The sequence below is a fragment of the Coccidioides posadasii genome, chromosome 2 (assembly GCF_018416015.2).
Source record: "Coccidioides posadasii str. Silveira chromosome 2, complete sequence".
NCBI classification, from domain to species: domain Eukaryota; kingdom Fungi; phylum Ascomycota; class Eurotiomycetes; order Onygenales; family Onygenaceae; genus Coccidioides; species Coccidioides posadasii.
Window position 1 is genome coordinate 3239615 of NC_089408.1, and position 25664 is coordinate 3265278.

The window sequence follows — 25664 nt, forward strand, 5'->3', positions numbered from 1 at the left end:
TGAAACGATCGGAGCAACCTTGGTTTTAACTGTGGAACTTTAGGAGGTCCAACTGTCAATTGAATGCCAGACACACACTATTTCTATCCAGGAACCCGGCGGTACAACCAAAGAGGAAACCAAGATTAGTAGACAAACCGGCGGATACACCCGTAGGCTGAACGGTACTCCCGCATTTGAATTGTGTACCTGCATGGCGCTGTTCTGGGTCTACGTGTAAAAGTGCAGGCTTGAGTTGCATTTGTCTCAGTTGTTCCTGAGACTCTGAAACAAGCGGCGATCGCCCTAAGGGCCTAGTGGGAGACCTTTCTTGATTCGATAAATTTCACTGGTAAGGCGACAAACAGCCTTCTTTTCGTGTGACAGAGGGAGGTGCTGGTTGTCATTGTGGATGAAGGTGACTGGCTTGAGATCCCAAGGCTTGAGACTCACCTTATCTATTGCTCAATGGACCGAGACAAGAGGACGGCAACCAGGGGGAGATTTTCAAATGTTAGCACGCCGGCCAACATTTTAGCCCTAGGCAGTATGGAGAATTGAGCACTGCTTTATCCACTTTGACTCATGGAAATACTCCGAACCGGCTTAACGACCGTGAACGGAAGCGAAGTTTAACTCCTGATGCTGATAGGAAAAAGAAGCGAGAACGACGAAGGCAAGCGCTAAAGAGATCGTCACCTAGCACGTGAAGGGCATGTTGTGCATTTTGCTCTGCTCCACAGTTTATCACAAACTGATGCCCACGGATGTGATTGCTCCTCGAATTATTTGGCCGAGTGGCCTAAAAATGGAAACGATCCTTTTTCCGGGGAAAAAGTAATGCACTCCAGAGATGTAGGATGCTGGATCCTTGTCATAATATTAAAATCGAATTATTACCCCTGAGAAAATCAAGCGAGGCGCTGAAAAAAACACAACCCAAAATTTGGTCTGAAGTTGGACCCCGATGCTTTCACAACTATCCAGCATACCGCAGTAAATTCATGTCTTCACAAGGTGCAAAATATACTTCCAAGGTTGACTTTCTATGATACCACACCGATGAGCAAGGAGCTTTCAAACGTTGGGAGTTTTCTATTCCAGCTTCATTCTATTAATTTTTCTTTCTTTTTTTTTTTTTTTGAATCCCCTTGTTGAAGCTCTTTTCCCCATGAAGAGCGTATGGAGCAACATAATCTGTCATCTCTGTCCTGAAATCCTGCTATCCTTTTAACGGATAAGAGCACCACTTGTCCCAATATTTTGGTTTATCTAGGGTACAATCGGGATGTTGCAGCTCTAGAGTCCGCCGTTCCTGAATGGAAGAGAGTAGGCCGAAGCTAGTAACTCCCAGCAAATGCGTCAGATTCAATAAATCTATGGATCGCTACGATTAGCGGACAAGATCATATCACCGCTTTTTTGTCATGAGGTTCCCAGTGGTCAGAAATCCTCGATCTCCTAAAGCACTTCGCCACTCGAGAGATAACTGGCCAAGGGTAGCCCGTCCTTCTCGGTTCATATCTTTTTGCAAGGTTTCGAGGCCGTCTTGCTGGCCGTGCTCCTGCTCTACTATGAAAGCTATCTGTAAAACATCGCGCGGACTCAATGTCGGTATACTTTCTTTGTCAGCAGAAGACTCGAAATCCCAATTTAGCGATCGTGATTTGAATGGCGGCTTTGGATTCAATGTGACAGCCTGTGTTTTGTTCCGAGTTAGTCGTTTCCAATTCCCGAAACTGGAGTAAAAGTCTTTACAAACCCCAAGAGTGATGATTCCATCACCAACATTTTCAAGCTGTGCTTCAAGCGCGAACCTGTACAATTTCGTTTTGCCATACGGTCCTAGAGATCGATTGTCTACTTCCTGGGGAGGTAACTCCGTAGCTTTCGTGCGTACATTCAAGCATGGCTGTGCAACGAACTGGTATAATTTTCGAAACGTGCGTACCCTTCCTCCCGAAGCCTGGACACTTCCGTGTGCATCAGAGCTTTGGGTAATCATGGTCTCTGTATAGCTGACGCCAACAGCAAGAACGTGGTTCCCTTCCTCTTTTAGGTCAAAGCGAACAATCCTCTGCATCGACTCAACCTGCGCTATCCCCCCCGATTTGGTATCGTTATCGTCGCTTGACGGATAAAGCTCGAGAGGAACAACCTGGGAGGGTGTTTGCATTTCTGCAAGTATTCTTATGGAGGTCACCACACGCGAGGCGTCTCCGCGGAGGAACTCATTGTTGGCAGATAGCGAGCAGGAGAAGGTTTCGCCGACATACGCAGACCCAAACGCAGGCGGCAGCATAAGCTGAACACGTAATAAGTCTTTATTGCTCAATTTATCTGAGACCGTAACCGCTCACATTGGGGCTTAAAATGAACTGCTTATCTGCTGTGCTTGACGGATAGCTCAGCGAAGGCTGCACCGGAACGTTCGCAAAGTCTTCAGGAAGAGGATGTTGGTATGATAGGGAAGGGCGTGAAAGTCTACAGAGACGGAATTAGTGTCTAGAAATCGTAAATAGACAAGATAGGCCAGGGATAACCCACCGCAGGACTGGAACTTTATCAGCTATCAATTATTTGCGGCGAGCAACTTGGGAACCCTACCTTTGAGGGAGACAGAATGGGGCTCTTTCGGTCCTTCAGCGGCCGAGAGAGCTCTTGAACGAGCCATGGTCAAGCGACTTTTGCAAAATTTTACCGTAGAAATTTCCCAGCTCGACGGCCAAACCCTCACCAAGCGCAGGGGAGAAGTGTCGAGACAGCCGATCAAGATAAGATAACGATAGTCACGGGACCATCCGCAGGTGACGTCGATCCTGAGGGTTTCGCGACCAGGGGGCGCAACAGGTCGCGATCCAAGCTCAAGATGAAATCAGCATTCACAGGACAAATGCATTACATCTCACTCATATCACGACTTCTTCGAGCAAGGACTGGCGCTAGTGAATTTTATATGTTACGAAATTCCCTCTAGTCGCTTTTGATTTTCTCTCTGGATCGGGTTATACAGTGATTTCACCCCCTATTTCAGCAAGAACACTATTGGTTCCTAGTTACTATCTACATAACACTGAACATCAATACGGATAAATCTACCATGCCCGGGGGCTCGGTATATGCTGCGGGATCCGGGTCCGTCTCACGGACCAAAAGGAAGCGAGAGGAATACGGCCAAGTGGACGGATCGGCCCCTGTTACTTCCCCAAGGAAGACGAAAGGACTTCGTACCCTTTCCCGGAACAAGTCTGCTTCAGATGCTCCTGTATCCTTGGCTTGCCAGCCGAAACCCCCGGCTCCCGGCTCCAAACGGCGCAAGCGTGGCGCCGACGATGGTGTTGAAATGGTTCGCGAAGAAAAGAGGCTCCGCTCATTTCGGAAAAAGCCTCCTCAGTCCTATATCACAAAACTTACCAGGGCTACTCTCCAGAGGTACTATGCTCAGTGCACCTTTGCTGTTCAAAGCATCTATCTTTCTGTGGCGGGCTAGCTAACTATGCGGTCCCATGCAGAATGTTCATCGTCAAGAGGCAAAGGGAAGAGACCACAAGGGGCCCAGAAGAAACTGTGCATATTGTAGGCACAACAGGGAACATCTATAAAGTTGTAATTGGGAAGGTGCCTACTTGCTCTTGCCCCGACGCAATGAAGGGCAATCAATGCAAGCACATTGTTTATGTATGCATTCCTCTTTCATGTTTGCTGTGTCTACTACTGTTAATTTACATGAAGAAAGATGTACCTAACAATCCTCCATGGCGCAGGTCCTATGTAATGTCCTCAAAGTCAAGGACTATCTCCGATATCAGCTTGCCTTTCTCTCCTCTGTAAGTGCAGCTTCTCCAAAAGTTCAATAGCTTGCTTGCTCATCCACCCTAGGAGCTCCGTGAAATCTTCGAGAAAGCTCCGATAAACCCAGCAGACGGTAGTTCTACAGGCAGCAAAGGAAAGCAAAAGCCCATTGACGGGGACTGCCCTATATGTTTTATGCCGCTTGATTCTTCAAACGATCAAGTTGTGTGGTGCAAGGCCGCATGCGGAAACAATATCCACAAGCTCTGTTTTGAGCAGTGGGCGGCCAGTCTGAACGGAAAGCAACTGAGATGTGTTTACTGGTTAGTCAGCTTTTATACACTTTTGGCATGGGAATTGGAAGATGGTGCTGAACAATCGTTAGTCGAACACCTTGGGAGGACAACGGGTTCGATATTCACTCACTTCTAAGCCGTGCTACAATCAGCGAGGATGGCTATATTAACGTGGCAGAGGCGGTGGGACTGTCCCAGGAAAGGGGTAGGGTTTCCTCTCTGTATACTCCCTTTTCTTTTGAGAGTATTTGGCTGGTTTTTGAAAAGACTATTTGTACTAACATGAATATCTTGTTCAAGACTATTCAACATATCATCAGCCTTGGGTGCGCCGACAATTGTATCCCTACTATTAGCCTAACATGGTTGGTTCTCAGCTTGACCACACTGTGGCTGTGGAGACTCTTGGTTACAATCCAACATCATGTCCGTTTAAATGAAGACGCTTTGTTGCGTTCAAGAATATTGGCAGGTTTCGTTTTAGGATGGTTGGCTACACACCAAGCGTCAAGGTTAATATTCAAAGAGCAAGGACGTTTTGATGTTCGCATTGTTGAGAACGTGGACTGCTACAAAATTCCCTTTGACATGGCGAGTGCAGCTATCATCAATGGTTTCTGGCACCTCCTGAGAATTTTCATTCTGCTTCTCTGTTGTACCTCTAATGACAAGGTTGGTATTAACAATATAATCAGTTTTAATTCCATCTCACACTACGCTGCGCGGCAGGCCTCTGGGTAAGAATGAATGTTTGACTAGACACCGGGACATTGGGCATCATGGGATTTAAATAACCAATACACTCGCTATAAGCGACCGATCGCGGTTCGTCCTCCGGTCGTACATTTGCCTTTATCATGCAGCACAGATACTACTCCCCCGAACGAGTGAGTCGACGTTTATCCGTGGTCATTTAATATCCTCTTTCCGTCCCTAACTACAGCAGAACTCGTACCCTCCTCGCCGGTCATCCACGGGGGCATCTTGGCTGCGTCGATCACGCCCAATTCCGCAAGTTGTCGCAGACCGGATATCACATCGGAGCCGGAAAAAGTAAGCGACATGGTGGGATTGTCGTCGAGTTCGAGACCTTTGACTTGAGACGAAGGAGTGATGGGGTCTTGGAGGGAGATGTCAATTTTTTCGAGAGCGGGATTGGGGCAGGTGGCTGCTTGGGGGACTGATGGTGGTGATGGTGATGATGATGATGCGCGAGGAGATGACGAAGGAGGAATCGCCAGAAGATGACGGTAAGAGCCTGATGTTCCAAATCTCGAGAGTATGGTTTTTTGTCGTTTTGTTTTCGCTGAGGAATGGGACGGGTGCTGATTAGACTCGCTCTCCGTCCCCGCCAATGATGACATATTTTCTTTCTGGGCTCCTGGATTTGCCGAGTCCTCAACGGGAGTCGATATGGGTAGCCTTGGATCAAGGGGGCACTGCTCAACGACCGCATCCGCAAAGATACTGAATGCGCCGTTGGCAGTGTTAGTTCTCCACGGGCCGCGGAGGGCAAGGAGAGTATGAAGACTCTTTGTCACCAGTGACGTTGCTTTCAGAGAATACCGCTGTTGAGGGCGGGATAATGCTTTAGGAATGGCGTCCATGACAATTCGTCTGAGAGCTCTGGTGTCGGTTGTCAGTGATGGTAAACGTGCAGAGGAAAGAGTCGCGGCGCGAGGGGCGGGAATTGAGAACAGTGAGGAGTATATAAACGGAGAACTATCCGGGAACACAAGATAGATTATCCTTGAAGCGTCGGTGAAGGCCTTGGGTGGTTGTTTTGGATATTGGTAGGGGGAGTCCACGATAAAAATCCGAACAAAGGTGAGTGGAAGACTGGCAGAACGGGATATGTAGTAGTGCGCCTTGACAAGGGGCGATATCTCGTTTTGGATAGATTTTAGAAATGTAGCACCGTGAAAGCGTGGTAAAGGAACAGAAATATCATTGGAGTCATTGATTCTATGCCATGGTTCCTTTTTGTCCACGCTCGGCACAAGCTGCAGCGCAGTCCAGCGATGCGCGGCAGCAGGATTGTCTTCGATGTAGAGGATGTCGGCCATGGCAAGTTGACGAAGCGTCAAACCATTCCTCCAATCGCCTTCCAGTATACGATTGACAACTTCTCGTTTGCCCCCCCGGCGCTCCTGTAGGTCTGTATATATGCACCTCAGCTCTTCAATTGAGGTGGCCGGGTCATACGGGTTGGCATCATCGTCATCTTCTCCATCGGCATCCCACCGTTGTTGCGCATCCCTACTGAGGTAGGGACGACAGATATGAACATACTCGTCATCCAGCCATTGCAGGGCAAGGGCGATTAGAGAAGCTCTGGAGAGTTTCCCGAGTGATTTGACGAGGGAAGTGGTGTTTGCCGGGATGCGAAAAGTGTCGTGAAGGCTTGCGGCGGACGGCACAAGGACAGAGGAGCGACGCGCCATGAGATGAGATCTATGCTATCTAAAAAAACGGTTCGTTAGACTTCCATTGCAGTTGATTCAATGCTCGGTCGGCCTTGTCCGCCGGCATGCCTCCGGTCAAGCGTTTCGCGCCGTTGGATATTAAGCGCGTCGGAGCTCTGGGTGGAACCTGCAAACAGAACAAACAAAACAAACACCAAACGGTGGGCCAGGATACAAGGTCTTTTGCTCCATGTTGGAACACCACGACTACGCCAACAGGGATTTTTTTTCTGCAGCGGAAGCCGATCAGTCAAGGAAAATTCTCGCTTCGGAAATATTCACAACGGCCATTACTTCGTACGCAGGGCTGCGACGGACTATCTTTCAAACTGCCCAAAACCACCTCCCCCCAAATATCCCATTAAGTTACTTCGCCAAAAAGAGAGTTTGCTCATTCTCTGTGACTAACTAAGTTAATCTGAGACGTGATTAATAATGATTCAACTCAATGGCTGGCTCCATCCCGAGGTTTTCTCGTGCGGCCCCGGTTTCGGCACCACTGGGCCCCAGAGCACAAGTTTTTTGGATTCCTCAGATAACCCAACACGGGTCGGAGGGGAAAATAGGGAGAGCGGCAGTCGAGGCAGTCGATATACGCCGTAGTATCTTTAGGAGTGATAGCTGATGTGGAGGACTGTACGGAAGTATGGAGTAAGTTACTGGTTTAATGGCCACATATTGTATGCAATTGGCGCACACGGAGGAGTGCAGCGAAGCCCCCGGGAGTCGGGACTACAGCGTTGGAAGCTGGCTGGAATTAGTCATCACCGGCGGGAGGGGAAACGCTGGAACAGCCCACCTGGCCGTCAAAGCCAGAAATTTGCCGCACGCCCATTAACTTTTCCCACGACGACCGCACACGCCATTTTCGGATCAAGTTCTCTCTCTGTCACGTCGGCCTCGACGGATTGAACATCGAAAACTGCTTTTCCCTGGGATCTGTCCGCCTCGTGGTCGCCATTTCAGTCGCTCTTGTGTGACATCTACCGGGTTTCGCCCGCTATCGCTGCTGCGCTGCTTATCCCTTCTCTCCGGCTTCAGCCGCCGACAAAACTCCCCCTTTGCGCTTCCCTGTCCATCTCCATCGCCGATCTGAGTTGATCCAGCGTGCTCCCTGGCATCACTTCCAAGCAAAGTTCGACTCCTCTGAGTTGGACGCCCATCCCCAAGCCCTCTACCATGTCAGGCTACAACGGGCGCCGGGCCCCCAACTTCTCTCAGTACTTGAATGACCTGAACACTGTTCCCTCTCCCTACGATCAGACATTGCAGCAGGACCAAGGCCTCTTCGACGTCGACGCAGAATTGGCTCTTTTCACGAATGCAGAGTTCTTTGACTTTGACTCCAGAGGAGATATGTCAAGTCACGTACCCGTCTCCCTTGGCGAGGACCTCGCACAGTCAGAGCCGACCTCGAGTCAGGACGTAAAGTACCTGGATATGTTGAATGGTATGTTGTCAACGGCTCTTAGATCCACGGAAGAATTTCATATATCATTGTCTTGGGAATTTCTGCCCTCTCGCCAATGTTATCCGCTTGCTGGCTTCTGCGTGCTTGATATGAAACCGGACCCGTCTGCAGGTCATCTCAACACGCCCTTCAGACCATATCCTTAGCTTAGACTCTTCCCTCTCCTGCACAGCTGCATTTGTTTTGATTTACAAGTCTTTATTTCCGTCCCATCTTTTTCACATCTGCACGTGATATCAATGCACAAGTGCATTATACAGCTCCACGTGACTGATGTGCACGATCTATGCCGTAACTCGTCTTTCCATGCAGTTGCCTGGCAAGTTTGTTTCTTTAAGTTTATAGCAGTGTTTTGCTGGCTTTGCTCACACATTGAGCTTATCCGAGACATGACGCTAATACCGTGAGGAAGCAGACTTCAACCTCCCAAACTATCAATATTACACAACCGCAATGGGCCCCTCTCAGGCTCCCGCCTATTCTGCCCCTCCACAGCAACCACCAAGTCACACAAATGCCGCTTCAGGCTCGCCTCCTCAGCCCGTTGCCAGTCAGCCTACCCCGCAAGAGACCCAGCCCAGACCTCAACACACCACAACCACCCCCACTACTGTAGGAACCAAGCGGAAGCAGGACGCGTCCACCCTTGATGAAGCCGCCCGTTTAGCCCAAGAAGAAGATAAAAGACGCCGCAACACTGCAGCTAGCGCTCGATTCCGTATCAAGAAGAAGGAACGCGAGAAGAACCTCGAGCGCACTGTCAAAGACGTCACAGCCAAGAACGCCGCTTTGGAAGCTCGCGTTAGTCAACTCGAACTGGAGAACCGGTGGCTTAAGAACCTAATTACCGAGAAGAACGGATCGATGCTTTCTGACGGCGACATTTCGGGCATGTTTACCAAATTTCGAGATAGCAAAGAAGGACAGGCTGCCACCCAACAGCAGCAAGTGAAAACAGAGACGGATGAGACGGAATCGAGGGCTTCGTGAATGGCTTGTGCCACTTCCCTATATCACATTGACGTTACATCTACGAATCGACGAGTAATGCGGGCTTAATTCATCCTCACAACGATCGCCACTCCCATGCAAAATCTGTGTCCTTATCTTCCCCTAGCATGTGATACTAGGGTTGGATATTCTTTAGAGCCATCAACCGGTTCTTAGGAATTGGCTATTATTAGCTTTGGCAGGATTTAGGAAAGGTGGGCATTTCGATCTGGACATTTCGCTTTTGTATTTCATCCATTACCCTCCCTTTAGCAGCTCCTCCCCATCCCGTATGTACATAAATCCCACCGTATCCGTACGTGTGAGGAGGGGAGAACAGCACCAAAATAATTGCCATATGTATTGTGGTTGGTTCTTTGCTTCTGGTTTGTTGCCCAGCAATTTCACTTTTAATGTGTGAATATTCGGTGTCCTTGATTGGTGCTTGCTTGATCTGCTTGATTCTACCCCTTTTGTTTGCTTTGCTTTTTATGTTAGAATAAAACCTTGTGCATCGGTGGGTGGTTAAGAACAGGAGCTAAAAGGGAAATGGCTTGAGATTTTATACATCACGCCGCTTCGAAATCAGCTAGAGATTTATCGACAGATGAAAAACAAATGATCAAAATGTTTCCAAGACTATGTAGCTTGATTTAAATCATTGCATTCGCATCTGTTCTTATATAGTTAACTGGTCGTCTTCCTGCTCTAAGGACCATTCTATCAAGTCTTAAATTATAACATATAAAATACCACTCAAAATTAAAGAGTTGGACAGAGGCACTCCTACGAGAACCTCAATCCACGATTGGGATCCCATTTTCCGGGAGACACCCGGCGCTCGTCAGCAGCGCCGCCACCACCAGCAGTCGCATTGGCGGAGGAGCCAGGACCGGACATTCGCGAGTTCAAGCTCATTTGTGTGGGCGTACCAAATCTGATCCCCATTTCGGGAGACCACATTCTTGACATTGCGGCAGAGGGAAGCGTCGGAAATGCAGGTGATGTGCCTGTTCCTGCTGAGGCTGGAGTTTGAGGCGGAGGGAAGGTAGGTAGCTGTGCTTGGGCCAGAGCGCGTGTAGGCTGTGGTGCTGTGAAGGGTGGATTATTCTCTTGCCTTGGCAGGGAGAAAGGTACGGCGTTCTTAGACTGCGGCGCTGTCGGTGACGGAGGCTGCGGTTGGATGGGTGGGCTGGCTTGGGTTATGTTCAAGGAAGCCATAGCAGTGGTGTTGGTAATGTCACTATGACGAATCCGTTAGCCCCGTGGATAGGTTCCCAAGATAGAGTAGAAGAAGTCGGGGAAGACCTTACGTCTCCATCTGGCTGGCTTCCATCCGTCTCTGCTGTACAAACTTCTTGCACTCTTCCCTAAACCGGCCAACCAATTTCGCCAAATCATTGTAAAATTTCCTTCCCCCTTCGATGTTGGATATAATCTCGTTATACTTGATATAGCCATTTTCCAAGTCCTGCAAAGCTTTCTCGCGTTCTTTAGTAGATGAGTCACCTTTTCTCGCCATTATGAACGCTTTGTTGGCTTCTCGAATCTGGTTTTCGATCTGGGTTTGGTTCTTCTGTTCTTCGTTGAGCATATCACGGTCACTGTCATATAGACGCAGATGCTCCTCGAAGAGGTCTTCAAACTGGCCTGGCTCAATAGTCTGCATTGGATACTCCCGTTCGAGACGGGAAGTTTCCTTAACAAGCGCTGAATCTAAGGGAAAAATTAGCTTGCATTTAGGGATGGATATGGATTCAAAACCCAGTGCGGACTTACGGATTTTATCAGCCTTCGCCTTCTCTCTCAATGCTTCAATCTTGCGCTTGCGTCGATTCTCCAATCTCGTCACGTCATTTAATGAACCTCTTAGCCGATTTAATTCTCGCTCTACTTGTGGGGTGACTGTGGCTTTTCTGCTGCTCGGAACATACGCTTCCAACTCTCTATTCGTTGCCGTTAATACACGAAGAACATGCTCCGATTCCCGTAGCTTCTTATAAACTAGACTGTCACTCTTGTCTGCAGACGCCAAGTAGCCATCAAACTCGTGAACCTTAGTGTAAAGCTTCTCTGCCGCCTGCTCCGAAGGAAGCCTCGTCCATCGATCCGTGCCGTATTTCGTTCGCGCCCTGTTATCCTCTTCCTTTTCTGCCATCAAAAGTTCAACTCCTTCTGTGTAAATAGCCTTATCGTTAGCCTTGAGCTTGGAGGTATCCTCTAAGGAGCGATAGAGACGGTTCAAGCCGTCTTGCTGTCGAATCTCTTCCGCGTGTGATACTAGGGATGGGGGTAAACCAAGCGGTTTCTCGAGCGCCTGCAAAGATCCTGGAAGATTCAATGATTGAAGCAGATCCCGGAGCCTCAGTGTCATTGACTCCAACTCCCCTATCGTCTGATTAACAAGTTGATCTCGACGATCGACATATATGCTTGCAGCAACATGCACTGCATATGGCACCAACTTAGCAAACAAGGGCCGACCAAGTGGCGCTCCTTCACCGATCATAGACAATGCTTCTATGACTTCCTTGGGAGCTTCGGCAGCAACCATTGTAGCCCGATCAAGTAGTTTCAATTCTGATTTTGGAGGCACCGGTTTTAGGTATATCATGTCATTATCCTTCTCGGCCCGCTTCAAATCCTCACTCACCCGGGCTTTGAGTGTATTCAGGTCACCAAGGACGGCCTTATTAATCCACTTAGCCTCTTTCAGTGCTTCATTGGCACATGTGAGACTGTCCCTCATCCGAGCAACTTCCTCACCATATTTTCTTTTCTCTAAGCAATCCAAAGATTGTCTATACTGAGCAGCTGCGGCAAAATGGTGGTGCTTAGCGGTCATATGATGAATCCATGCAGTGCTTATAGCGTTTGATTTCACAGCAAAATCACCTGAATTGGCATAAAAATCTGATACTTTGGCCGCAAGCCGGGCGATTGAAGCATCTTTCAGGCCGTCTTTTATGGCCCTTTGCCAAAAGCATTCTTGGGCCTGTGCAAGCATCAATTCTTCTAAACTTCGCAATGTCATTTCATCCATATCTTCCGGCGGCGAGCTTCTAAGATCAGGTAAAATATCGGTACGTAGGTGTAAGATAACACCGGCTGACTGGCAAAAATACTTGCATGCTATTTTTAGGTTATTCGGATCTGACGGGTGTAGTGAAACGGCAAGCTGGGACAGCAGTGCAGCGAGGTTGAAAAGAATGTTGACCAACTCATATCGTACATTATTCTGGGATACTGTCGTAATTATACATGTCAGGTCAGCTCTGGCGTTGCAAAGTCATTCTTGACTAGTTAGCGGTTCCCAACCTGGTCGTGAGGTATTAAAGCCGAAAGCGGGATACCATGCAAAGTCGGCACCAACCTACAATGCCTCCCAATCCATATTAGCATGGTTCATTTCACAGGTAACTCGTATGCCCGCAGGATGTGAGCCACAAACACAAAACTCGGAAATCCCTTAAATCGTTCCACTCACGTCGATTGGAAATTTACCCCCAATCCATTTCAACTGCGCCGCGTACGTGACCAGCCTGCTGATCCCGCTAATATGGGGTTCCTGTACATTTATGGCATCGGTGCGCAAACGGCTGATGACCAGGAGGTCCTCGGAAAACATGTCTGGGTGCTGGTCATATTTGGAAGAGATGTATTGCGCAAGAGAGTCGGAGAGGGAGACAGGGTGGGACCGCCGAAAGGGGATTTTGAGCATATTTCTGTATTTCTCACGTTTGAATTAGCCATATGTTTTGTCTTCACAGCCCATTCAGTGAGTATCCTGTGATGTCAAGAGGTTCGGTGCGCGGGACTGGGTAGCTCTCGTGGAGTCGAGCGGGGGACTTACGAAGCCATGACGATGGACCATGCTACGAGGGAAATATGCAAAATGAGAGACGTATGCTTTAGTTGTCGGATATCCTATCTGCATGGACTTGATTCGGCTGTCTTTGAAAAGCGAAATGAATTGTTTGTTCGATCCAAAGCTCCACAAAACTTCATCACCACAACAACCAGGGTCCATGCGCCAAGACCATACAGAAATGACGCCCTGGCTTTAACGGTAGACGTCTACAGGCTTCCTAACGCTACGCCATAGTCATAGATGCACGCTTTTTCACGGTAAGGGAGAGGGAGGAACTATCGGTGGCGCTACGTGCCACAAACATATTCCTCCTAGGAATGACGGCTCTCAAATCATATGACATTCGATTCGACGTTTCGAACGGGCTCATTGGAAGTTCTAGCGAATCAAGTGCCTATTTACAAAATTCTTGGGAATGGGGTCTTTCTGCAGCCCTAAAGTTTCAAAGCACGATTTGCCTAAGGGTAAAAGTATCAAAAGTCTCGACGCAGAGACCGAGAAGAGAAGTTGTCTGAATCAGCCAAAACGGCGCGCTTTCCCCTCCAAAATAAAAATAAGAGTCAAGCTTGAGGTTTCTCGTCATATAGTGGGAGCTCATTAATTTTCATCTTGATGTACTCGAATGTTGAGAGAAGGATCATGTTTTGCACCGATGTACGGAAGAGAAGGACAGTCATGCCTCTATAAGTTGACGATCTCGCGGCGGCGACTGTTGCTTCATTAATTTCGTTTGATTTTCCAAGCAAGATGCTTTGTGCGCGTGTCTTTTTTGTGTCAAGACCGTAGGTCTTTGAAGATGGATGTCAGCAGCTGGATAGACGGCCATGGAAAAGCATTTTGCAATTTTTAACTTACGCAGATCCAGGGAATGACTCCACAAAGAGCTCCAGCAACCATCGGTGCCCCAAACGGAGATCCATGATCGCCTTGGTAAGTTGAGATCAGCTGTTTAGTTGTTTCGTATATTGCAAAGTACATTCCGGTACCGATAGTGTCACGTAACGCATGCAACTGAACCCCGGTGTAGAGGCCACGAATACCATGACGCGAAATAATCTGCTTGATTGCCTCGGAGGTCGTGAGACGCTTGACATCTCGCAAAGGAGATTTGTCCGGGATCTTGCCAGCGGAAACTTGAGCTTGGGCTCGGTTGGCCATGAGGACTGAAGTCTGCACAACGTTTTTCGCTAGTTCAAATGGGCCTGGGTCTCAAGTGAGTCAATGGAACAAGAGTTTACAGTCAATTAAGACTTACAAGCAAGAGGAGCTGCTGCGAGGCCTGCAGCCATGCCTCCGATCGTAAACGTTGTTAAAGTTGCCAATGTTGGAACACTTCCCGGAGTATTATAATACACCAAAGGTGACGTCCCAGTAGCTTGCTCGATGGTATCCGAAACCATATGCTTCACTTTCTGGTAGACGGTAAAGTTGATCACCCGCACAATGGTGACACTCGCGAGTGGTGGCAGAGCGCCTGATTTTAATGAGCAAACGGCTCCAACGCACTTGAGTGCACTATATGGGGTATTAGGAATAGTATATTTCCCACTTACCAGCAGTGTATCCCCGAAGACCTTCAGTTCGCCACATGTAGCGAGCACAGTGTCCATAGCCCTTGAAGTCATGTCTTTCCAACAACCAAGTTAATGGAAGGTGCGACAGAAGATGTAAAAGGTTGGATTTTGAGAACGACTTACGTTTGCATGCGAGTCTTCAAATTTTCCAACGGAGTCTAAATCCGAGACAGGATGTCAGTGAAAGCTTCAATCACCAAGGGAGGAGGATTAATAGCTCCCAGCAACTCCAGGAAGAAGTGCCATAGCACTTCGACCTACCGAGATTAGAGTCGCGATGATTGTAGATGCCCCAGAAGCCACCTGAGTACGATATTCTTTGAGGAATCGATTTCTCTTGGTTGGATCGGTCCACCAAAGAGTTGACGCCATGGCAGATGGTTGCGCTGGTCGGGCAGTGGCGGAGATTGTTTTGGTTACATGACCAGCGTTGTCTCGTGGGAAATTCATTAGGGCTGAGATAGATCCTCTTTAGGGTATGGACTGCGGGATCCTATGGAACGCAAAGTGGTCTCTCGGCGTGAACACGAGCAGACCTCTCGGCGTTCCACGGCCGTCCATGGATTGAACTGGACGACACAGATCTTATGTGAAGTGGAGCGTTCAATTCACCTCTCTTCAACAAGAGAGAATGGAACAGACAATCCCCAGAGCTTGGAGGGCAGGCTTCTCTGGGGCCGCCACCGCCGCGTGTGAGCAAAGGAGAAAGCACTTGGAGACACTGAAGTCTTAAATCAACAAAGCAAAGCTAAAACTGATTCTCAAATAGGACAGTATCTGTGCTTTCAACAGGAGTCCTGGCTGGCCTCAACAAAGGAGAATGGCTGCTGGAAAACTCCCAAGACACAGATGCTTGGGAGAAAGGTTCGGTATCCAGCAAAGAAGTGGCTAAGATTAACTCAGAGTCACAGGATAAGCAGTTCCTGTAGAGCCTTAAGTGCAATATGTGCTTTGGTTCTTGGGCACTTCTCCTCTGGCTTGTTCGGAGAGACGATGGAAAATCAGACGCAAAGAAGAGGATACCTGATTTCCTATCCTGATTGAGACCGAGAATGGATGCCCTCGAGCACAACAGAGAAAGGGGGGAGTAGGGCAGGAAGAAGAGGAGAAAGGTGAGAAGAAGAAGAGCAAGCACATGCTGCTGCGGAGGTCTGAAATCACTTGGACGGTGCATGGGCGTGGCAGAAATGTAACTTTCGTGATTGGCCCAGGCCCAGGCTTCTGTGGATGGATTTGGTCTAGCGTTGTTCAAGGGCCTGGTTGATGGAGGGCGACTAGCAAGTCAGCTTCAGCGGTGCTTGGCTGCTTGTGGCTTACCAAGGTTTATTACTTTCCAGGATTTCTTTAGGGTTAGAATGCACTGGTGCTCGCAGTTCTTGTTTGGGGAGATAAAGAAGAGAGGCCAATAGGCATTTGTGGTGCATGAGACGATCAGGATTGGGTGTTGTGGGTTATCTGGTGGCCCCTGGAACAGCTTACCAAGTGTTGGCGCACTGCATTGGGAAAGATTTGGATCCCTTGTAACCATCCAACACAGGGAGCTCCCAGTTTGTGAGGGGAACCGTCAGACTGCAATGAGCGGAGGGACATCCCACGGTACACTCATTGTCCAGCGCATCATCTGCATCTTTCCATGCAGCCACGCCTTTTTCAACAAATGGAACATGGTCTTTCGCATCTCCGAGTATTGGCTCCGTGCAGCCAACCGTTGTCTGGACCTTCAAGACCACCATCCAGCCTCTGCGCGATGGTCAAGTTGTTGTGTTGGTTCCTAAATGGACTTACGCATGCACATCCACACCATACCGTGAGCACCCAAGTAACTATGGTGTTGCTCCAAGGGGGCATAGACCAGTGCCAGCCAAAGATACGCCAATGGAGGTGGCGAGTTGAGCGTGCATTGGAAAGCATCCTACTCCCTAGCCGCAGGAGCGTAGTCGGGGTAAGTACGGGTACGCGACAACGATGAGACAGTCTGTGTGGAGTCCAAAGACTCAGCGGTGTTTTTAATTAATGTGCAAACGAGTTAACTACTCTGCACGGTGTACCCTGCAAACTGTTTGAGATGGCCAAAACCCACCCCCTCGATCCACGGCTCGCTGGACGGCTGGATGGAAGGTAACTACGTAATCACTTGGAAGGTTTGTTTCCCGCCAGTTTGTACTACGTAGCTTTATCTGATAGAAACGGCCTACTCCGTAACCAATGGCGGAATGAGCATGTGTTTGAAATGCTTGGATACACACGAGCTATTCAACTATGCCAAGGTTGGCTTCCAGATGGAGCTTCCCCGCGCCTTTCCTTGCATACGCCACCATACAGTGAAAAGAAAACTACAAACTGGACACAAGGTCTCCATTAATTGTCATCATCCCCTTCGTTTAGTAAACATATACGGAGCACGGAATGGCAAGCATGCGGACTTTGCCTAGGTCAACCGTTTATAGGGCGTTAGACGGTGAATGTTTGGCTGGTTTGCCCTGGCCCATCGAACCTCGGGACCTCGGATCCCCGCAGAGCCCGCTCCAAGGGCCGTGTCACTCGGAGCGTTTTACTGTAATTGTGGCATAAATACTTCCGGACAACTCGAAGGTCGCTGAAGAGGAAAGATTAGGCCCTGCCATAGAGATCATTGCAAAACTTATCTCTCGAGATACTTTGATCCCTGTGAGTTCTCCGTCCTCGAAATTGCACGTGCTCTTCTAGAATCTGAGGACGGACCTGTGCTGACCAGAGAGAAACTTGTTTATGCAGCTAATCTTTCCCGAGAAATAACACATTCATCCTCCAACATGGGCAAACGAGCCGCTTCTCCCGCCTATATCCTGGGCGTGGGCATGACGAAATTCATTAAGCCCCGCGGAAAGGTGGACTACACTGAGCTTGGTTTCGAAGCCGGCGTCAAGGCAATGCTGGATGCCCACATCACATACGATGAGGTCGATCAGGGAGTCGCTTGCTACTGCTACGGCGACAGCACATGCGGTCAGCGTGTTTTCTATCAATTCGGCTTGACAAAGATCCCAATCTACAATGTGAACAACAATTGCTCCACGGGTTCCACAGGTCTCGCGATGGCTAGGACAATGGTCTCTCACGGTGCTGCTGACTGCGTTCTTGTGGTTGGATTCGAGAAAATGAACCCTGGGAGCTTGCAGTCGCATTTCCAGGATCGTGCAAACCCTACTGGCCAATTCGGTGCCATGATGGCTGCCACAAGAGGTGTTACCAATGCGCCAGGGGCCGCCCAGATGTTTGGTAATGCTGGACGAGAGTATATGGAAAAGTAAGCCTCCATTTTCTGCTGCCTTCAGTGATTCGTGCATCGACCTAACTTTCTAAACTAGGTATGGCGCTAAGCCTGAGGACTTTGCCGAGATTGGCCGCATCAACCACGAGCACTCAAAGCGCAACCCCTACTCTCAATTCACCGATGAATATACTCTTGAACAGGTCATGAAGGCCCCGATGATCCACCATCCCTTGACCAAACTCCAATGTTGCCCTACCTCTGATGGCGGTGCTGCTGCCGTCGTCGTCTCCCAAGCTTTCCTTGATGCTCGTCCACATCTTAAGGACCAAGCCATCCTGATTGCCGGTCAGTGCCTTGCTACCGATGCACCTTCAGTTTACAACCGAAGCTCCATTAGCCTCATGGGTTTCGATATGGGCCGACATGCTTGCCGGACCGCCTGCGAAGAGGCGAACGTCAATGTTAAGGATATCAAAGTCTGCGAACTGCATGACTGTTTTTCTGCCAACGAGATGATCACCATTGATGCCCTAGAACTATCCGATCCCGGAAAGGCTCATGAGATGGTTCGCCGCGGAGACATCACATACGGTGGCAAGATGGTCATCAATCCCTCTGGCGGACTCATCTCCAAGGGCCACCCGTTAGGAGCTACTGGTATTGCTCAATGTGCGGAGCTTACCTGGCACCTCCGTGGATGGGCCAATAACCGCATGGTAAAGGGTACCGATTCCGCTCTCCAGCATAACCTTGGACTAGGTGGAGCTGTTGTTGTTACTGTCTATAAGCGCGCGGATGGCAAGGTTGCCGAAGCAGTTTCGAACGAAGAAGTCGGAAGGAAGAATGGCCTTGGATATAACCCTGCAGTGGAAGCTAAGGGTTTCACAGTGGAACAAATGAACAGAGTCCTTAGTAAGGAGCATAGAAATGATTGGGCTATGGCGGACACATCGGAGAAGGTCTTGGCTCGCTTCTAAGACCCTTTAATCACCTTTGCAACTGTGTACTACATGTGTACATCCATGGAGTAACGATATGTGTTGTGCCTCTGTAATTACCTGGATGCTTTGATGAACTTGCGCGCAATGGATACCAAATCAAACACTTTCTCAAGGCCAAAACTGGTGGTTGTTCTACTTAATTCCACCCCGTTGACTCTATTTCTTCATCGAAGCCAATCTTTCGGCACCCTAAGCCGAGGAATCCCGCTATCCCTAAATTGGCTAGCCCCGTTCACTCAGCACGAACAATTTTCATCTTTCCGGCTGCTCGAATCTCTCTTCTTCTTTCTCCCATCGATTTTGAAAAACAATAAACCAAGGTCTCAAAAATACCCTTGTTTCGTATGCTTTCCGTTGCCTTAACAAATTATGCCAGAGACCAAGAATGAACACGAAAAATGCCCGTTCTAATCCCAACCTTCCCTCCGCTACGTGGCCAACATGGAGATTGATGGGTTCGCTGTTGGGCATATATTATTTGTTTTCCTTTCCTTTTCTTGTCCCAAGTTCACTGCTTACCTTTGATACTAATGGTAACTGGGAGGTGTAACAAGGGATCATGCTGCTGGAGCTGGGTTGGGCTGGAGCAGATTCACAGCGGGCGCTGTGATGCACGCTATATAATGATTGGACCATGCCCATCTCTGCTCTGACTTGGATTCCTGGCCAAATCAATAACAGAGCTGCAAAAATTGTTGAATGCTGACTGAGGTAGTTCCGAACATTCTAGTAACCGCAAATGAGATATGTCCTCAAGAGTTTCCCTGTCATACCACATCGCTTTATCGAATTCGAGGAACGCTATCGTTGCCTGGTATATTATTGACTTATTCCCCTCCATTTATATCACAAAACCAGGGCTCTAGTGTCCGACTCTTACTACAAGGCATCATCGAAGTCTCGTCCGTCCTTATTTCCCATGACTTTCGAGGTCAAAAGTATGCCGACATCGAATTTATCTAGTTACAAACTCATTGTCTCGCTAGTCTTACGTCTGCCCTTTTCCCTATATAAGGCAAGATGTGCAACATATGTGAGATACATTCCTCATCGGTACTGCTCGCGAGACATTCCACGCATACAGACGGCAAGGTGTTGGGTATTGGCCTCGATGTGTGTAATAACTTTAGAGGAAGTGCAGCATTATTTCCCTTTGTATGAGGTGGCTTACCCGTTGATAGAGTAATTTTGATTTCTGACATTATCACTCTGGTGGTATCTTCATACAACATGCGAGGAAAAAATAAAAGATGTTTGCAACCCATGTAACCAAGCCGGTCTTTAAAGTAACTGTATTCCATCCATCAGAGATATTACAAGAGGAACGTCCAAGCACAGTCGAAAAATAACAGGAATCGGAATGTTCAACATTCAAACATAGGGAGTCGAAATTTACAAGAAAGAGTCGTAGAGAAAATGTATTGAAAGGGGGGTATTTGCTCGCATCGCACAAAAAGGCAATAGTCGAATGCGAACTATGTCATCATGCCATCAAGATAAGTGCTTAGTACCAGAAAGGAACGGCACGCTTCCGAGCCGGAGACATTGGAATGGCTCCTAATCATCTCCTGTTAGCTTTCACCCCGAGCTTGATCTTGGGATGTCCAAACATACCTCCAAAACCGCCTACGCTTCCCTGGCCCGCCCCAGGAGGGAACTCTGAGGCACCGCATAGGCAAGAGCAAGAGCAAGCGCCATCTCCCATGTTTCCGGTTCCTGGAACGACCTGGCCCCCTTGACCACCTTGACCACCTTGACCACCTTCACCGCCTTGGCCACCTTCGCCGCCTTGGCCACCCTCGCCGCCTTGGCCACCTTCACCACCGAGTCCGCCTTCTCCTGGAAGTGGGAGGTCTCCAATTCCTGGGATACCGGTCCCAACGGGAATTTCACCACCAATCGATGTAGGAAGCTCTCCACCCTCGGCCGGTGGAGGAGGAGGTGGTGGTGGAGGAGTTCCGCCTTGGCCGCCCTCGCCGCCGGATTCCATCGCCTTTCTCTTGAATTCTTCGTGGGATTGTTCTGCTGTGGGGTTAAGACTGAATACCATTCCTCTCTCGCAGTGAGGTCCCTGTTTACAGTACATCCAGATTGGATCTGTGGTGGTAACTTGGAACATCATAGTTGGAGGCGGATTCACTGTGTTGTTCGGGTTCGGCATGAAACCAGAATCCACGCCGCCTCCCATCATGAGACAGGGCTGGTCAAATGTAGACTGAGTGACAGTGTGGTTCTGGGATTGAAAAGTGAAATGGACCATATCACCAACAGCAGGGTTGAGCGTCTCAGGCGTGAAGACAAGGCCGGCATCGCCTCCAACGGTAACCTAGAGTTTATTAGCATACACGTAGGACTGTTTGGGTCGACGAAGGCACGAACCTGGTGTATGACTCCTTGCTTCATTGGAGGTTGGTTCCATACATGTGTATTTGCACCTCCGCCATTATTTGTCGTGATGATTGTCACGGTGATGACATTGGAGCCGCCACCTCCATGGATTCCACGATTACCTCCTCCGATAACTGTATTCCCTTGTCCAAGTCCACCTCCAGGCAACTGTTGCCCGCCGCCGAGTTGAACTTCTCCGCCGTGCTGGCCCACACCACCCATTTGGCCCTCACCACCGATCTGCCCTATACCGCCCGTCTGACCTTGTCCGCCGTGTTGGCCCTCACCACCGAGTTGAACTTCCCCACCGGCCTGGCCTTCGCCTCCCATTTGACTTTCACCACCGGTGGGTATTCCACCACCGAGTTGACCGTCTCCACCGAGCTGACTTTCCATTCCCGATGGCAGTGCAAATGGCAGTGAGCTGTCACCGCCCGCCATCGCTGTGGCTGCCATGCCTTCATGGGACGTGGCTATTGCTGCCGCAATAAGAGAAAGCAAAGGGAGGAGTCGGGTCATCTTCGTTTTCTACCGCTCGTGGAACAAAGATCTTGAAAGGCTAAAATGGAAACAAAAAAGGTAAGGCAAAGGTGCCGTGGTACAAAGCGAAGGGTATTACGACCTAGAAATCCGCGGGCCGGTAATTGTAGATATCGAAAAGCTGAGTGAAAGAATATAGAATTGAGAACCTGCTCGTGGGCATCAAAAGGATTGCACCAGCTTGTATTAGAACGAAAGAGATCCAGCCCAGCAAGGAATGAACGAATATGAGAAGAGAACGGTCTAACACCACAAGAGACAAAGCTTCTCGTTCCTGGACGGGGAGGAAAAGAACAGGAGCGTGGACAGATTTATCCAGGGGGAACTGTCCATTGTTAAATGCAGCATTAAATTAGGGGCTTTCCCAATTCTTGAAGTTGGAACACTTCCTGTCTTAAACTGGGGACTCGACATGTTCACATCAGACAGCCAAAGTCCCACTTTCAGCCAAAAAAGTCTTTGCTTGATGTGATGTTTTTGGATTTGGCAAGATGCTGGAACATTGTCGTCGAGAGTTCTGACGTTGGTGAGGGTCTGGGGTGTGTCGCAATAGTCTCACGCTAACGGGCCCCGTGTTTCAGGGCTCAAGACACACGCACCTTCAGTTGTGAGCGCGCGATAAGCCATGTTCGCGCTTTTGCAGCGAAATCGTGGCTGGAAAGAAGATATACCATGCATTGTTGCCAATTAAATACAGTAGTTCCGCAATCAAAATCCTTTTGCGCCTAGATTTGCTCGACAGGTACTAAGGGTGTTAAACTGGGCTCCAGTGAACAATTGGTATTGTGCTTTGGGGAGCCGGCAGATCCTCTGGGGCTCAAAGAGAGACGCTCGGGCTCGAGCTTGAACTAATTTGGCTCGGGATAGTCCATATGCCGATATGTCAGTCAGCCAATGCATGGCATTTCCCCAAAATGAAACTCTAAGCCACTTCGCCAGGTTGAACACTCCCGCTTTCGGCAGTCGATAGTGGATTTCAATTAAGATATAATGCCCTTTTCGGACTTGCCACTCCCACGCGGTGCGGCTTGTGTCTCGGGTACCCTGAATCTATCAGCGACTTACTCAAGTTGGCATGAAAGCCATAGCCCTGATTCCAAATACAGTTAACATGAGTCAAGTTTGTGGCTGCGGGTTTGCGCGTCGTTGGCCCTCATAGAGCCCTGTATAATATCCGGCAAAATACCAAGCCATCATGAGGTTCTTCAAACTCTCATCCTCCTGGGCTGTAAAAGAAAGTGATAGGCCATGGTCAGCATGCTTGGCAAGAAGGTGCCTCCCAGATTGATTGTGGCATAAAGGCGGCTTACCGGTGGATGCGTCAGCTGTCCCCAGAACCATATGCGGAACGCTCGTGAAAGCCCCGCTTGATTGGTTAGCTTCGGGTTGAGTTACAGGAACACCTTGGGTCTCGTTCTGACGCGGCCGCTTTGGCGCTGGCTCCTATTGTGGTATGCTTAGAAACCAAGTGGCCTTGATATGCATCATTGGGTTCCGAAAGGAAGAGCAAAAGGTGTTCGAGAGTAGGATGGGAAAAGCGACTTCAAGAAACATGACATAGACATACTTGTGCTGCGTATGAGCGAGCTGCCTTTGGTTCTCCTTCTTCCATAATTTCGCCGCCCTCTCCACTAGCTGCCGCTCCAGGCCGTAAGTCATGAGCGCTCGCGCCGTCGTCTTGAATCGCAGCATCGTCATCACCGTAATCAATCTCATTCCCCTCTTTAGCCGCCTTTGCAGCCTCGTTAGCTTCATAATCTCGTAAAGCATCTTCAATATTCTCCCCTTTTGCTTGAATGCTGTGATAGAGCTGATGAAACACAGCATGTCAGAGGTTGCAAGCCATGTTTGTGACAGAAAATATTGCTACTGTTTGCGGGACAGAAGCTTACCTTGTACTCCTCTGCAGCCGCTTCCCAGGATTCTATCAATGCAGAGTCGTCCCATATCTCTTCGTGTGTCAAGGGCCTGTCCTTTCGGCCTCTCTTTCGTTTCCCCATCTTCGCTTGTGAAAATGTCACTCGTCGGCGCCAAGAACACGCGGACGGCGGAGGTTAGGTCGACGCGTTTGTTTTGTTTGCACAGCGGAGGGAAGTCTTGGCGGCGACCGTGAACTCAAAAAAAAATTAAATGGATAAACTACTCCTGACAGAGTTCCGAAAATCTACACTAGCCAGACCGCAAACAAACGCAGAATCCACGCGTATCGAGTCCAATGGCTGCAGAAAAGAAAGATAAGAAGCGCAAAGGTATTTATTAATGCTTGCTTGTAGCATTAACCTCACTAACATGCGTTTACAGCCGCTTCAAGTTCCAGTGCAGTCGAGACCGACCAGCCGTCCAAAAAATCCAAGAAGTCCTTTGTGAGAAACGCGAAAGCTCCGACAGAGACTAAATCAAAGGGTGCCTCTAAGGATAAAAAACCAAATAATGTCACTAATGGCAAGGCTACAAAACCTCTCAACCTGGACAATGCCCCAGCTCGCGATATCAAACCACGGAAACGAGCCGCCGACTTCCTCAGCGACGAGGAAGACGAGATCATAAAAAGAGATAAAAAGGACGCATTGAAGGACTCAGCGAGTGTTACGAATGAATCCGTCAAGCCTCCTAAAAAGAAAGCAAAGGAAGAGGCTAAAGCTACGACCACTACGACTGAAAAAGTCTCCTTGAAAAAGGATGATGCGAAGGCTAAAGAAAAGAAGGAGCCATTCAAGAAATCAAAGAAGGAAGTCGAGGTTCTCGCAGATAATGACCATGAAAGCGAGGATGATCACACGCTCGCCTTGATTAGAGGGTTTGATAGCAGCGGAGAGGAGGATATCTCTGGAGACGAGGGATTCGAACCCGGACAGGCAGTTCCTCAGATTCCAGACTCTAAGCAGGTCAAACGAAAGATTCGCAAATTGAAAAAGAATCATACCGATGAGCCTGAGGAACCGGGTACTGTTTATATTGGGTGAGCTCTCGAATATGATAACTGTGAGAACACCGGAAAGCTAATGTTATCTTGACCTACAGACGTATTCCCCATGGTTTCTATGAACATGAAATGCGGGCCTATTTCTCCCAATTTGGTGACATCACTCGCCTAAGAATGTCTCGTAACCGCACAACGGGCCGATCCAAGCACTACGGCTACATTGAATTCGCATCAGAATCCGTCGCTAAAATCGTTGCTGACACTATGGACAATTATCTAATGTTTGGCCACATCCTGAAATGCAAGTTCGTGCCGCAAGACCAACTCCACCCAGAGACATTCAAGGGTGCCAACAGGCGATTCAAGAGCGTGCCGTGGAATCAGATCGAGAAAAAGCAGCTAGAGGCTGGCAAAACAAGAGATCAGTGGTCGAAGAAGATTGCAAAGGAAGAATCGAAGAGAGCTGCGAAAGCCGAGAAAATGAAGGCTTTAGGTTATGAAATAGACTTGCCCAAGCTGGCCAGTGTGGACGGAGTCCCCGCTCAGAAGACCTTGGCCCAAGCTAAAACTGCGATCGAGGATGATAACATTGAGGCTCCCAAGGCTATTGAAGCGCCGCCAAAGGCCATAACCAAACCTGACGCACAGGAAGAGCTCAAAAAGGCAACCAAGAAATCGGAAAAGAGCAAGGATTCTGCCAATGCAAGCGCGAAGAAGGCAGATGCGCCTGTGTCTGAACAGACCAAAGAAGCTACCCATGAGAAGCCGGCCAAGATTAAAGAGGCCGATACTAGGAAAGCCCAGAACGGAGAAACCAAAGGCAAAAAGGATAAAAGGCCCAAGGCCAAGACTCCCACTATCGTTACAGACAATACCGAAAAGCCATCCAAGTCAAATCCATCAGAAGCCAAGGATCCAAAGGGTAAAGAGATTAAGGATAAACTGGGGAAAGTTGAGAAACCAGAAAAATCCAAGAAAAGCAAAAAGTCTAAGGCATAGGCGATGATGGGATATTCTAGCTTGCATGTAGTCCCTGTCCATTGGTAGTCCTGGAACATACATATGTGAGAGGATCACAGTGTTCAGACCAAACAAGCAATGAGTAGATTAGAACCAACAAT

General features: G+C 48.8%; 10 protein-coding genes across 11 annotated transcripts; 4 read left to right on the plus strand and 6 right to left on the minus strand.

The window, feature by feature from the left end:
• Positions 1 to 820: 820 nt before the first annotated feature.
• On the minus strand, positions 821 to 2653 carry D8B26_003590 (uncharacterized protein; the record flags this gene model as incomplete). Its single annotated transcript, XM_066124196.1, has 5 exons — positions 821 to 1678; positions 1742 to 2284; positions 2340 to 2463; positions 2527 to 2533; positions 2587 to 2653. 5 exons carry the CDS (start codon positions 2651 to 2653, stop codon positions 1391 to 1393), a joined length of 1029 nt encoding a protein of 342 aa, XP_065980275.1. The 3' UTR covers positions 821 to 1390.
• Positions 2654 to 2877: 224 nt separating this feature from the next.
• On the plus strand, positions 2878 to 5806 carry D8B26_003591 (uncharacterized protein). Of its 2 annotated transcripts, none has more exons than XM_066124198.1 (6): positions 2878 to 3411; positions 3492 to 3657; positions 3744 to 3806; positions 3859 to 4094; positions 4157 to 4288; positions 4368 to 5806. In XM_066124198.1, the coding sequence occupies exons 1-6, from the start codon at positions 3080 to 3082 to the stop codon at positions 4426 to 4428; spliced, it is 990 nt and encodes a 329-aa protein (XP_065980277.1). In that variant the 5' UTR covers positions 2878 to 3079; the 3' UTR covers positions 4429 to 5806. The 2 variants fall into 2 exon arrangements, with proteins under 2 accessions (XP_065980277.1, XP_065980276.1); XM_066124197.1 differs by having other exon boundaries at positions 4157 to 4272; positions 4368 to 4700.
• Positions 4831 to 6511, minus strand: D8B26_003592 (uncharacterized protein; the record flags this gene model as incomplete). The annotated part of the gene is made up of 1 exon (XM_003068181.2): positions 4831 to 6511. One exon carries the CDS (start codon positions 6509 to 6511, stop codon positions 4967 to 4969), a length of 1545 nt encoding a protein of 514 aa, XP_003068227.2. The 3' UTR covers positions 4831 to 4966.
• A 909-nt stretch (positions 6512 to 7420) lies between these two features.
• Positions 7421 to 9626, plus strand: D8B26_003593 (uncharacterized protein). The gene is made up of 2 exons (XM_003068180.2): positions 7421 to 7982; positions 8419 to 9626. Exons 1-2 carry the CDS (start codon positions 7712 to 7714, stop codon positions 8991 to 8993), a joined length of 846 nt encoding a protein of 281 aa, XP_003068226.2. The 5' UTR covers positions 7421 to 7711; the 3' UTR covers positions 8994 to 9626.
• Positions 9627 to 9779: 153 nt separating this feature from the next.
• On the minus strand, positions 9780 to 12854 carry RIM20 (pH-response regulator protein palA/rim20; the record flags this gene model as incomplete). Its single annotated transcript, XM_066124199.1, has 5 exons — positions 9780 to 10236; positions 10307 to 10709; positions 10773 to 12231; positions 12481 to 12718; positions 12847 to 12854. The coding sequence occupies 5 exons, from the start codon at positions 12852 to 12854 to the stop codon at positions 9780 to 9782; spliced, it is 2565 nt and encodes an 854-aa protein (XP_065980278.1).
• A 358-nt stretch (positions 12855 to 13212) lies between these two features.
• On the minus strand, positions 13213 to 15568 carry D8B26_003595 (uncharacterized protein). Its single transcript, XM_003068178.2, has 6 exons — positions 14700 to 15568; positions 14562 to 14596; positions 14418 to 14491; positions 14120 to 14338; positions 13720 to 14066; positions 13213 to 13652 (listed from the first exon to the last, which is right to left on the minus strand). Exons 1-6 carry the CDS (start codon positions 14886 to 14888, stop codon positions 13425 to 13427), a joined length of 1092 nt encoding a protein of 363 aa, XP_003068224.2. The 5' UTR covers positions 14889 to 15568; the 3' UTR covers positions 13213 to 13424.
• A 1288-nt stretch (positions 15569 to 16856) lies between these two features.
• On the plus strand, positions 16857 to 18809 carry D8B26_003596 (uncharacterized protein). The gene is made up of 3 exons (XM_003068177.2): positions 16857 to 17105; positions 17193 to 17724; positions 17786 to 18809. The coding sequence occupies exons 2-3, from the start codon at positions 17231 to 17233 to the stop codon at positions 18666 to 18668; spliced, it is 1377 nt and encodes a 458-aa protein (XP_003068223.1). The 5' UTR covers positions 16857 to 17105; positions 17193 to 17230; the 3' UTR covers positions 18669 to 18809.
• A 955-nt stretch (positions 18810 to 19764) lies between these two features.
• On the minus strand, positions 19765 to 21521 carry D8B26_003597 (uncharacterized protein; the record flags this gene model as incomplete). The annotated part of the gene is made up of 3 exons (XM_003068176.2): positions 19765 to 20249; positions 20307 to 21018; positions 21072 to 21521. 3 exons carry the CDS (start codon positions 21519 to 21521, stop codon positions 20197 to 20199), a joined length of 1215 nt encoding a protein of 404 aa, XP_003068222.2. The 3' UTR covers positions 19765 to 20196.
• A 752-nt stretch (positions 21522 to 22273) lies between these two features.
• D8B26_003598 (uncharacterized protein) lies at positions 22274 to 23647 on the minus strand. Its single transcript, XM_003068175.2, has 4 exons — positions 23513 to 23647; positions 23188 to 23430; positions 22931 to 23063; positions 22274 to 22846 (listed from the first exon to the last, which is right to left on the minus strand). Exons 1-4 carry the CDS (start codon positions 23618 to 23620, stop codon positions 22737 to 22739), a joined length of 594 nt encoding a protein of 197 aa, XP_003068221.2. The 5' UTR covers positions 23621 to 23647; the 3' UTR covers positions 22274 to 22736.
• A 180-nt stretch (positions 23648 to 23827) lies between these two features.
• D8B26_003599 (uncharacterized protein) lies at positions 23828 to 25542 on the plus strand (the record flags this gene model as incomplete). Its single annotated transcript, XM_003068174.2, has 3 exons — positions 23828 to 23869; positions 23922 to 24579; positions 24642 to 25542. Exons 1-3 carry the CDS (start codon positions 23836 to 23838, stop codon positions 25540 to 25542), a joined length of 1593 nt encoding a protein of 530 aa, XP_003068220.2. The 5' UTR covers positions 23828 to 23835.
• Between the last annotated feature and the right edge of the window lie 122 nt (positions 25543 to 25664).